This window comes from Balaenoptera acutorostrata, chromosome 1 (assembly GCF_949987535.1).
Source record: "Balaenoptera acutorostrata chromosome 1, mBalAcu1.1, whole genome shotgun sequence".
Classification (NCBI taxonomy): domain Eukaryota; kingdom Metazoa; phylum Chordata; class Mammalia; order Artiodactyla; family Balaenopteridae; genus Balaenoptera; species Balaenoptera acutorostrata.
The window spans coordinates 173228161-173241196 of NC_080064.1; the positions used below are offsets into that span (position 1 = coordinate 173228161).

Genomic DNA, 13036 nt, shown 5'->3' on the forward strand with positions numbered 1-13036 from the left:
GCTGATGGAAAGATTTTTGATCTTCTTCCTTAGTCACCCCATCCAGCTTTGGTTTTATTCCCACCTCTGTGTGTGGTCCACCCACAGGAGTCTGGTCCTGAGGCTGCCTTGGAGCTCTTGGGTCTGCCCCTGTGAGGACCAGGCGCAGAGGTGGTATGACTGCTTGGATCACAGGAGCCCCAGCGGTGCCAAATGCCCCCACTCATTCTTATATCCCTCTCTTCAGTTGCAAGGGAATGGGAGAGGTCTCTCAGGACCAACCTGACCCTAGATTCTTGTTTTCTTCCCCACCCCATTCTCTGCCTCAGGGACCTCTCTCAAGTAATAATTTTCTCTTTGACTCATATATTCAATCTCTCCTTCAGCACTGGCTCTTTATCTGTAGCATATAACCATGCTAATTTAATTCAAAAGCAAAATATACTCTCAACTCCCTCTAGTTATCACTTTATTTCTCTCCACATCACTGCTAACTCAAAGAACCATTGGTGGCTTTTGGTGCTACATCATCACTCAATAAGCATTCATTTGACCAATATTTATTGAGCATCTAAAATGTACCAATTATTGGGGCTTCCCTGGTGGCGCAGTGGTTGAGAGTCTGCCTGCCAATGCAGGGGACACAGGTTCGGGCCGTGGTCTGGGAGGATCCCACATGCCACAGAGTAACTGGGCCCATGAGCCACAATTACTGAGCCTGTGCGTCTGGAGCCTGTGCTCCGCAACAAGAGAGGCCGTGATAGTGAGAGGCCCACACACCGCGATGAAGAGTGGCCCCCACTTGCCACGGCTAGAGAAGGCCCTCGCACAGAAATGAAGACCCAACACAGCCATAAATAAATAAATAAATAAATAAATAAAAATGTACCAACTATTTACTGTTATGGGCTGAATATTTGTTGTCCCCCCAACATTCAATGTGATGGTGTAGGAGGTGGGGCCTTTGGTAGGTAATTAGGGATATATAAGAATGGGATCACGAGGGTGGGGCCCTCAAGATGAGATTAGTGCCCTTATAAGAAGAGAAAGAGAGAGCAGAGCTCTCACTCTCTTTCTCTACTGATAGGAGAACATAGAGAGAATTTGGCTATCTACAAGCCAAGAAAAGAGGCCTCACAATGAAACCTACCTTACTGGCACCTTAATCTTAGACGTCTCAGTCTCCAAGTCTGTGAGAAATAAGTTTCTATTGTTTAAGCCACTCAGTATTTTGTTATGGAAGCCCAAGCAGAGGCAATTACTAATCTCTGAGGATACACAGTGGATAAGATATAGCCACTGCCTCAGAGAGTCTGTAGTTTAGTAAATTCACATATTTATTCCTCAACCCATTGCAGATTGGTGATTCCTTCTTCTACCACACTCTCACAGAAACAGCCTCATTAAGGTCATTGATGATCTCCCAAATGTTAGAGCCAATGGACACATTTCAGTTTCTTTTTTTTTTCTGGCATCTGTGGCATTGAGACTTGTGGTATTGTTGACAGTTTCTACTTAATTGTGAGTTTCTGCTCTCAGTGTTTCTAGGACCCCATTCTCTTTTATCTTTGTTGCTGACTCTCTGGGACCCATCATCTCATGTCTCCTTCAAAGGCTTCTTTTCCTCGGGCCTCCCCAGCATTCTATGCTTAGCTCTCATCTCATACTGTTACTGACCAGGGTTCTTGGCCTTCCTTAATCAATAGAAATTGATAAGAGGCCAGACAAGAAATTCAGGCAAGGTTTTATTGGGGTCCCTCCTGCAGCAGGGAGGAGAAAAAACAAGTAATAAGTTCCCTTGCTCGCTCCCTGAGGAGGGGCCAGCTGGTTCTTTATATGGGCTGAGGTAGGAGTAGGCCCAGGGATGGGCCAAAAGGGTGGCTTAGGTGGTTTTCCCACCCCTTTGGTGGCATGTGCAGGGGGCATGCTTTTGCTCTTGACACCCTGCTTTTGCTCCTGGCTCTTCAGAAGTGGCAGTTGGGTTTTTGGTCTTTTTGTTTCTCATTGTCCATAATTTGCCCCAACTGCATATGCACACAGTTAATTTTAGTCCCTTATAGTTTCTTTGTATTTTGTTGCTTGAGGAGACATGTGTCCAGGTGCAAGCACTGCAGCAAAGGGTCCCGGGTCCTGGGTCCCAGCCTGTCTCAATACTACACAATAGACATGGGCAATCTCATATATTGGCAGTATTTTCCTTCTAACAATAGCATGGTGACTTTGAAATCTCTACTTCTTTTTTAAAAAGTATTTTTTTTTTAAACGTTTCTTTAATTAATTTATTTATTTTTGGCTGTGTTGGGTCTTCGTTTCTGTGCGAGGGCTTTCTCCAGTTGCGGCGAGCGGGGGCCACTCTTCATCGCGGTGCGCGGGCCTCTCTCTGTCGCGGAGCACAGGCTCCAGATGCGCAGGCTCAGTAGTTGTGGCTCACGGGCTTAGTTGCTCCGCGGCATGTGGGATCTTCCCAGACCAGGGCTCGAACCCGTGTCCCCTGCATTGGCAGGCAGATTCTTAACCACTGCACCACCAGGGAAGCCCATGAAATCTCTACTTCTGATCCAGGTTGTTCTTCTGATCTCTATCAGATCCTCATAGTCAATTGCCTATTGAATACCTCCATGTGGATAGTCCACAGACTTGTCAAATTCAACATGTGTGAAGATGAATTGGTCATCTTTCCCTCCAAGTCTCTACTCCTCCATTCCCTTTCTTAGTGAATGGTCATCACTCCTATCTACCTAAGCCAGAAACTAAGGGGTAATCTTTGACTATTCTTCATCCATGTCTCCCTCACACCCAAACAATTATCCATTTTTATCTATCGAACCTCAAATATTTTTCCATATATCTATTTTGTCCTCTCAATTTTTTTGCCTGCCAGACTCAATTCAAAAGGATCTTAGTTTTCCTTTCTTTATTCTCGTCTTCCTCTAATCCGTTCTCTTTATACTGCCATCAGATTAATTGTTCTCAAATGAAAATTTTCTTATGTCACTACCCAGCCTAAAATTCGTTAAGGGTTCCATTGCCTTCATGATTAAAAATAAGGCCCCTGAGCTGTCTATCAGGTCCTGTGTGGCCATATCTCATCTGCCTGTCCAGTCTCATTTTTTTACATTCCCTCCCTCTTGCCACCTCAAGCTTCAGTCAACTACAGTATTTCTTGTCCCCAGAAATTGACATGTTCTTTTACCTCTTTGCCTTAACCCTGGAATGTTCTGTCTCTCCTCCTTGTCTAAACTCCTCCTCACCTCAGAAGGCTGAGATCAGGATCTGTTTGGTCTTATCTGCCTCTGAATTTGTTACTCCTCCTGCATATTCACATAACCCTCTCTGGTCACCTCCCTCATGGCATGTTATCACCTATGGAAGCAGTATATTTATGTGCCTGTCACCCTCACCAAATAGTGAATTCCTCAAGAGAAGAGACACAGTCATTTATTTTTTCACCTATAGCTGGAACAGTACCTACATGAAATAGGGACCAGTGACTATTTTTGGAAAAAATTTACAGAGGGCATAGGAAGGGGAAGTGGTGAAAGTACAAAGAGATTTGACTACTGACTGTGCTATAAACTCAACACAAAGCTTGGTGCAAGGAATTGCTTCTATTTCCTTATCCAGAGAGGTTATTTGTAATAGCAATAGAGACACAGCTACTCACTTGAGATTAAGGACTCACAGTAAAGTCTTTGAAAAACCTACAGGTGTCTGAATCACCAAGCACTAGGCGTTGCCATTTATATAGGCAAAGAACACCATTAGAGGTAATTCTGGGGAATTTGTCTTAAGTTGTTCCTCCTTTAGGACAAATTTGTGCATGTATCAATACTTTTGCTTCAACCATAGCAATTTTGAAAAATATCCTCAAATGATTGGATAAAGGGGGCAAAACATAAAGTAGAGCTCTTTATTTGGAAAATGTTGAATGAGCAGAGTAAAAGAATAGAGAATGATGAAACAAAGAAGCCAAAAAGAGATAAATGAAAAATAATCATGGAAACGTCACATATACAAACCCAAATAATCTGAAACATTAGTCAGATCTTTTCCTTATACCAGAGGAACTGGGGAAGCATAAACCAATATTTTCTTCAATTAATTTCTCCAGTATGCATGTAATTCCAAAATGATAAATGAGTTCTCTGCTTTGATAAGTGGTGAGAAAGGATGGGGACTGACATTGTCCAGAAAGTGGTACAGATAAAATTGTTGGGCCCTAGATAGTGGGGACTTGGGACACAGATCATTGACATGTGGTGTTTTACTAGTTAATTGAAACTCCAAGGAGTCAAAAATCATGATTCCCAATATCCTATATTATCATAAAAGTACATATGCATATGAATAAGTATGGTTGTTTCAAGTATAATTCAAATATAAATAAATAATCTCAAAAACAATCCCACAAAGTCATATGTGTGGAACTGGGACTCAACTTCTGTTTAATAAGTTACACATTTTAACCTCCTTTAATCTTTACTCTTAGAGAAGGTCATTGACTTGCTCAACATCACATAAGGAGCAAAAGTGGTGAATCTGGGATATGAACCCAGATCTTTTAATTCCAAATCTAAAGTTTTTACTAGAACTCCACAACCTTCTTAAAATCTCTAGGGAAAAATCCTTCCCCCACCAAAATCCTGTTCTGAAAATAGAATAATATCCTATCACTTTAAATAAAATAGTTTCTTTTAAAATAGAATAGCACACACAGATAATAATAGTACCAGAAATTTAACACTCACTACCATACACACATTTCCTCTACTCTAGAAAAAAAATCAACCATTTTAATTATCTATGTTTTCTTCTATTCTGTCAATATGAATATATAATAAGAATATAGTTTCTTAAATAAAGTTTAGATGACATCAGTGATTTAGATATATCAATTCAAATATATTTTTAAATACTATTAGCACATGTTTTAGCAGATTTCTTTGGAAAATTTTTCCTTAACTTTTATGATAATGCTAGAAATAAAAGTAACACTTACAGTTTGTTGAAATGTAATAAATTTCCCCATTTAAAATTATATATTAAGTATCAGTGGTATGCCAGATGCCTTTTCTTATATCAATAAAGCATTTGTATTTTTGTAGCAAAATTAGCTTCTTAAGATGGCAGAAATAACCATTTTATTTATGAGTATACTTTTGATGTACAGGAATATTCTCTCCCTCTTCTTAATCACACGTTTATCACAATAATAGGAGGAACTTCTGTTACCAAGTCCAAGATTGTTCTGCCAGCCACATGACAGGCCAATAAATTGGGAGACAAGGCTTTGGGACAAGGAATTAATGGCTTTATTTGGAAAGCCAGGAGACTAAAAAGATTGCAGACTAACCGTCCTAGAGAACCATCTTGTTGCTGGGGTCTGGATACTAGTTTATTTTATAGAACAAAGAGAGGGGAGGTGAGGAGGTAAAGTAAAAAGGCCATAAGTTGTTGCAAATATTTCCTGGTTTCAGCCAGACTCTGGGAAGGGATGTGTTAATTTCTTCTTTCCTGCAGCCATTTGACAGGTGGGCCGCATCAGGATGTTTTCTGTGAACTGAACAAAGGTATTTTGGTTTAACATTCAGGCATGGGGGTAGGGTTCTGGAGATGGGCCATTATGTATACTTTCAGCTATTGGCAGCATCCCTTTAGTGATTAACTTGTAGCAAAAGCAGTAGAATACAAAGGTTAAAGTAAAAGAAACAGATCTAATATGGAGTCAGATTTGTTATTCCCCATTATACTTCTAAAGAGCTTTTTATCTGAGAAAGTCAAAGAACTTTCAGGCCATAGGCCATTATGCCTAAATACTTTTAGTGGGGACAAACTAGGAGTAAAACTAGGAGTAAAAAGTTCTCTAAAACGCTGATTTTAGAGAAAGTGGGCTATCTGGGTTTTACTGAGCTCTATCCTCTGCAGCTGAGCCACTGATGAAACCAACCCAAGCAAATTCCTCAGCAAAACCCCACTTTATAGTCATTAGCTGTGAAGTGGAAGTCACAGTAGTTTCCAGGAGGAATTTATTTAGAAATTAAGTTTTCATCAAGACCAGCTGTAGGCTTTAACATGTAGAACTACTGACATCACATTTGCTGCCTGGTTTGAGAATTTGAGGATTATGCTCTAGATAAAAGAGATTCCAGGATTATGGAGAATTTTTCCCCAATTTATCATGACTCTTTTTTTATATTTATTTGTTTATTTATTTGGCTGTGTTGGGTCTTAGTTGCAGCACACGGGATCTTCATTGCAGCATGCAGAATCTTTCATTGTGGCATGCAGGCTCTCTCTAGTTGTGGTGCTTGGGCTCTAGAGCACACAGACTCAGTAGTTGCAGTGTGAGGGCTTAGTTGCCCTGTGGCATGTGGGATCTTAGTTCCCCAATCAGGGATCGAACCCACGTCCCCTGCATTGGAAGGTGGATTCTTAACCACTGGACCACCAGGGAAGTCCCTATCATGGCTCTTTCAGGCTGTCTTTTAGCGACTTGAAGATCTAGGCAAAAGAGTTCATTTTCTTCTTCTTTAAGCAAATTAGAAAACATTAAAAACCGTTGAAGGATCTAAGAGGCTATTTAGTTCAATATATTATGTTAAGGTGAGGAGACTGAGGCCCAGAGAGTTTAAGGGCTGGGCCCAGCTGCAGGTCCTGGATCAGATGCCAGCCTCCCAAGGTCCTATTAAGTTCTCTTTCCATTAAGGTGGGACCAAGAATGGTGTCTGAATATCTATTATGAAAACAATGAACAAAAATGATTTTTTCACTTTCACCCCTTCATTTTCCTTCTCCTTTCTGCAGCTCCGTTTTGTTGAAGATCTTCAGACAATTCAAATGTTCAAGATTTTAAGATATGAAAAGAAACTGGCCAAAATGTGCTTTTTTATGGTATTCCCCTTTCTGATCTTTTGGATGCCTTATGTTGTGATTTGTTTCTTGGTGTTTAATGGTTATGGACACCTGTTCACGCCTACAATAATATCTACAGTTTGATATCTCTTTGCTAAATCAGGCACTGTGTATAATCCAGTTATTTATATCTTCATGATCAGAAAGGTAAGCTTTGTAATTAACTGCTCGTTTTCACCATGTTGGTGGGGTTGTTGGAAAATATAATACTTTTATAGAGATTATTCATAGCAGCTTCAATGATAAAAACCTAAATCAAGCATTTTACAGGAAAGTAGAGGGTTCAAGAAGAAATGTAGAATATTCCCAGAGAAAATAATAACAATTCTAAGACCTACCAATGGAGGTTTGCACTTGTTAGGTAAAATTCTATTAAAATCAGTATTTAGTACATCAGAAAACATTTTATGTTTAGTAATAATAACTACAATCAAAGTTAATAATTTATTTAAAATTCTTACTGCACTATGCAGATTGTATCAATTATCTTTACAAAACTCCATGAAAAAGGCACTAATAGTATCTTATTTATGGATTATGAGATAGGTTCAGAGAAGTTAAAGAACTTGTTTGCTTCAGGACATGTTGGTGCCTGGATTTGAACCTGGTTTGCTGTTGTATATTTTCACCAACTGATTTGTAATCTTGATCCAAAAAAAAAAAAAAATCTTAACCTAATTAAAGGAACATTAGTGAGTACACCAAGCTGTAAACTCTACCAGGAAGGGTCTTGTCTGTCTCTGCTGCCCACAATACCCCCAGATTGTAGCACAAATTGCCTCACCTCGTAGGAGCTCATTGAATATTTATGGAATGAATTAATGTTCAAAATCACTTAAGGAAACACATCTAGCTGCCTGCATGGAAGATTCATGCAACTTGAATCTATGGATATTATAAGGTATTGAAAGAGACCTATGTGGTAAAGTTAATAAGAATTATAATAAATAAAAGACATTAAACTCCAGGCTTAAGTAGATCTGAGCATTACCACCTAACTCCATGTCAGCTAACAAATAGAAAAGAACAACCCAAATTAAATTTACCTAATTTTCTTGAATGTCAATCCAAACTTTTACTTAATATTCAACTTTATTTTCTCCCTGCCCAGTTTCGAAGAGCCCTTTTGCAGCGCCTATGTTTCCGACTGCTGAGATGCCAGTGACCAGCTAAAGACCTACCAGCAGTTGGGAGTGAAATGCAAATCCAACCCACTGTCATGTCACAGAAAGATAGGGACAGACCAAAGAAAAAAGTGACTTTTAACTCTTCTTCCATCATTTTTATCATCACTAATGATGAATCACTATCAGTTGACGGTGACAGAACCAGTGGGTCATAAGTCGATGTAATCCAAGTTAGTCCTTTATAGGAAAGAATAATGGGAATGAAAGATGGGGCTTTAAATCAGATACCACTTTTAGACTACCATTATAAGGACTGTTTTGGAATCCCCATTCTATGTAATATCAACAGAACTTTTGTGGTCCAACAGGAAATCTGAATTGCTCTCTGACCTCAGGGGGTAACTGAGCAAGACAAATTCTTTTAATTCAGAGGGTGCTTTGTATAATGAAAAACCATTTGTGGCACAAGGTGGGCATCAGGCACCATCAACTTCTAACATATTGGAAGTTTTCACTTCAAATATATATATATATATATATTTTTTTTTTAAAGAAATTCACGTTCTTTTATTTATTTATGACCGTGTTGGGTCTTCGTTTCTCCGCGAGGGCCTTCTCTAATTGTGGCAAGCGGGGACCACTCTTCATCGCGGTGCGTGGGCCCCTCACCATCGCGGCCTCTCTTGTTGCGGAGCACAGGCTCCAGACGCGCAGGCTCAGTAGTTGTGGCTCACGGGCCCAGTTGCTCCGTGGCATGTGGGATCTTCCCAGACCAGGGCTCGAACCCGTGTCCCCTGCATTGGCAGGCAGACTCTCAACCACTGCGCCACCAGGGAAGCCCTCAAATATATATTTTTAAAAGACTGTATTTTCCAAGGCACATAACATATTTCTCAAAAATACTTAGCTCTTAAAATAACTTTATCTCATACACTTGTGTGAAATAGCTAGAAAATCTTGAATTTTCTGTAGTGTTGGGTCCTATTCAGTGTCATGTCAAATGTTTTCTCAATCAAATTTATCAAAGAGACAATTCTAGGATGAAAAAGAAAATCAATTCCTTAACTTTATGTGAAACAAAAGACTATTGCTCTGTGTATAATATGATAAAGAGGAGCTTCAGACCAATGTGCTGCTGAGCAAGCTCTAGAAGATACCATTAAAAAGAAACACAGGAAAGAAAATAGAATTTCAAGGTGATCAAGGTTTATTGGTAATCATACATTAGCAGAGGATGTACATGGTGAAGCTGATGTTAATGGCAGTTAAGTGTCTCCATCTATTTCATTTCAAATATGAACATGGCAGGGTTAGCCTCTCCTCCTAGTAATTTCCCACAATTTTGCCAAGAATTCTATTGATAGATTTAGAAAAGGAGGTCCAGCAAAAACTAAACAAACCTACATTTGAAGAGGAATGAAAATAAGTATAAAACTGTATTCACAAAATGTGAATATTAAATAAAAATATTTAATCTTTATTGCTCTTCAATCAATACACTGGATAAATAGTGGTCAGGGTTAGTGAAGAGACCATTTTTCCATGAGTCATTATTTAGTCTAAACATGGATTATTAGGACTCAAGAATTTCCTTGACAATATAGGAAAGAAAGTGAATCATTTTATTTCCTAATTTTTATTTCTTACATGACAGTTCTACTAGTGTTGCATCTTCATAATTAATCATGTTTGAAAGAGTTCTAAATGATTCAGTTGGCCTATTGAAGAAGGAAGAAGCAAGAAAAAAGTTTCACTAAATGAACATTTAAACATCAAGTTTGTTGCTAGTTTTGCAGCATATAGTTCAAGAATGTTAGTAAATTGCTTCTGAAATGGAATAAAATACAGCTTCATATTTCTATGAAAACTGTCTCCCCTTGTTTCCTTTCCACTCTTTTATGTATATAGATATTTAGTTTATAAATAAAACTCTTCCTATCCTTCACTTAGTGTGGCTTTAATAGCCTTTAAAAAAATCCTCAGAAGGTAATACTGCCTTTTGAAGACTGGGAAATAAAATCAATCCATTCTGAACTCTCTCGAAAGCCCCCCAATCCCTCATTTACACTTCTAGTTTTAGCAAAAAAATCTGAGCCCTGTGCTTAGGTAAGTTCCATCCAGGTAATGAAAAATGCAGTTAATATATTAGGCAAATTGTGACTTTTAGTCCCAGGTGTTAAGTCAATCCTATCATGACTTCTATTATGTCCTTTAAAGAAAAGGGTGATCAGTGACTTCCTTGAGGTCTCTAGGGCCTTTCTTTTTGAGAAGTGAAAGAGATCTTAGTCACTGCACTTTTATATTTAGAATGACCTGACCTAAGCATAGTGCTGTGGGGAAGCTGCGTTTTACTTAAAGTGGTGGGTTATTTTTTCAATAATTTCAGTGAGCTCACAGAGAAATTCTACATTGAATTTAACTATAAGCTGATAAATATCTTCCATTAGTGAATTAAATATGATGATGGAAACATGATTTTAATCCTGTTTTGGTTACAGAGAAATCTAATATTTGCTACTTCAGGATCTTTTTATCACTTGTTAATGACATTGGGAATTTGTTCTAGTGACTCCAGAGAGTTTACAGGGAGACATGCCCTGTATTCTGGAAGTAAGTGACCCAGTCCCATGGTCTTCTCAAGTAGTCCAGGGGTCTCAGTGACTTGGAGCGCATAAGTAGGTAAGTACCACTGACAGCTATCAGTGTTCCAAAGAAAAAGAGTCCTTTCTTTATCACCTGTAAAAAAGAGCAAGAACTTTCACTTTATTTGTGCAGAGATTAAAATCTTGCAAGTAGACTTCATTTTTAAATGACGTTTTATACAATTTCCTCTTTGTTCTTTAGCCTGAAACAGTGATGTAATTGCATGACCACTAGGTGAAGTCCTGCAATATCTGGTAAGGTCAAGAATTTGGAGCTTCCTGCCTCCCTCTCTCCCTCCTCTCTCTCTTCCCAGAAACTCCTGAATCTATGTGTTCTGTATAAAGAATTCTTAACAGCCTTTGTCCAGCCATAAAAAAAATTCACAGTTGAAAAAAACAGAACTGTTAACTCTGTCTTGAAAGAAGCCACAAATGATTCAGTCATTGCTCAGACCCTGCACAAAGTGATGGGTTCAGTGGCCTCTGTGACTTGGAAGACACACATTCAAAGACTTAAACATGCACCTTCACCACCTACAGTCTATCAACCACACAAGCTGAGGCTCTGGTCTAGTCTGGGTTGTGTGCACTCTCGTATCATCCTGGTCTCTTTCACTGCACTTATTGTCCTGCATTCTAACTGCCTGTCACTGTCTCTTTCCCCTTTGGACTTTTAGTTCCTTGAGGGCAGGGACCTTATTTTATTCACCTCTGTATGAATAAATCTTGATTCGTTCCAATCTAGCCTCTAAATCTTTCTAAAATCCACACCTGAGACTATGAGCTGCCTTTGTCTTCCTGTTTCCCTCAAAATAATATTCAAGATGTTTCAGGCCCTACTTACTATTCCAGCTCCACCTCTAGCCATTTTCACACATATGTGCTTCTTCCAGGTCCACTGAAATACTTGCCATTCCCATTCTGAATGTGTGAGAGGTTTCTTCAACCTCCACGCCCCCCTCCCTATGCCCATGCCCATTCTCCACCAGGGCAGTGCCTCTCCACTGCAGGTGTCCATTTCCCCCACTAGTCTCTGAGCTATGCAAAGGGTAGGGGCTGCCTTATGTTCATCACCATGCCCAGCTCAATGTTTACATACTATTTGTTTAGTGAGTGAAGTTGTAAAGTTTCCACAGTGGAAGATCAGGAATCTGAATCTCCATTTAATGGCATCTGTGAGTCAACTGCCCAAAATTAATGTGGAATAGCATTACACTGGAATTAGACTGTGTTTTAGAAGTGATTTGATTCTTTCCAATTTTGTAAATTAAACCCATAGGAGTATTGCATGAAGCAAAAGTCAATTGCTAAATAAAAGTAAAAGGTCACATTGCTAAAATAAAGTAGAAAGTTTAGAAATATTAGCATCAATTTCTTTTTTGAATTTCTTCTCCTCAGGGATTGCCTCTTCTTTGTAATTTTGTTCATTAGGCATTCTGCCACCTGTGTATCCAGGACATTTTTTAATTTGGAAGGCAAACATCTAGTGTCTGTCACATTATTTCCATATTTGCCTGAGGTAAACATAACCATAACACTGTGAACTTCAACACATCAGATTAAAAATAAGTGTAATCTGTTCCAACCTTTTTTTGCCAATGCCAACGCAGCACTGCCTCATGGTATCTTATTCTGGAAAAGGTGACCTGTAAGAAAGTTTAAAAAGTATTCTTGTGTATTCTTTAATGGCTAAACAGAAGATTAAAATGAGGAAAAGTCTTAAATCCAGACCTTACCATGGTGTAAAGAGGGATAAAGGTAGATGGCATAAGAGCATGAAGAAATCTCTCTATGTTCTTTTGGAAGAGGAACCACCTTGAGTTGACATGTGCTCGCATCTGCAATAATGTAAGGAGTCTCAAAGAATACCTTGAACAAAGTACCTTTAATTGTTTACTGCAACTTTATCACTCTTCATTCCCATTCACCACAAAGCCAGACTCAAGGTAGTCAAATAAATTCTTATTTCCAATCCTTCTCAGTCATTTCCAATCCTTTTCAGTCAATGTCAGAGAACAATAACTTGAAAAGGTAGAGCAATTATGCAAAACCTGTTAGAGAACTCTATTTTGCTCGGGGGTCAACTCTATTTCAGTAAGAGTTTGTTTGTATGGATCTGTGAGTAGTCTGTGAGCCCAAAGATTTGACTAATTTCTGTTACTTCCTGGTCAGTTTGGAACATTATTTATGGCAAGAAGAGATCTGTTTAAAACTAGGCCTGTCTTGATATACTCCATATTCAGGATAAATATTATGCTGTAGTTGTGTTGTTTTCAAAGACAAGGCAAAATACATCAGTGAGACTTCCAGTATCTTAAAGAATGTCCTTCACCACATATGAAACAATTCTGCTCAAGTTGAAGTCTACTTTATTTC

The 13036-nt window shown here is 38.8% G+C and overlaps 2 protein-coding genes across 2 annotated transcripts in view; one reads left to right on the plus strand and one right to left on the minus strand.

Annotated features, from left to right (window-relative positions):
- OPN3 (opsin 3) overlaps positions 1-8263 on the plus strand; it is a 57306-nt gene extending 49043 nt beyond the window's left edge. The window contains 2 exon segments of the mRNA XM_057530699.1: positions 6784-7038; positions 8003-8263. Coding sequence (XP_057386682.1) covers positions 6784-7038; positions 8003-8263 — 516 coding nt within the window.
- Positions 8264-9207: 944 nt separating this feature from the next.
- The window catches only part of KMO (kynurenine 3-monooxygenase), a 55583-nt gene continuing 51754 nt past the window's right edge, over positions 9208-13036 (minus strand). The window contains 4 exon segments of the mRNA XM_007182421.3: positions 9208-10614; positions 10617-10754; positions 12247-12306; positions 12397-12498. Coding sequence (XP_007182483.2) covers positions 10552-10614; positions 10617-10754; positions 12247-12306; positions 12397-12498 — 363 coding nt within the window. The 3' untranslated portion in view covers positions 9208-10551.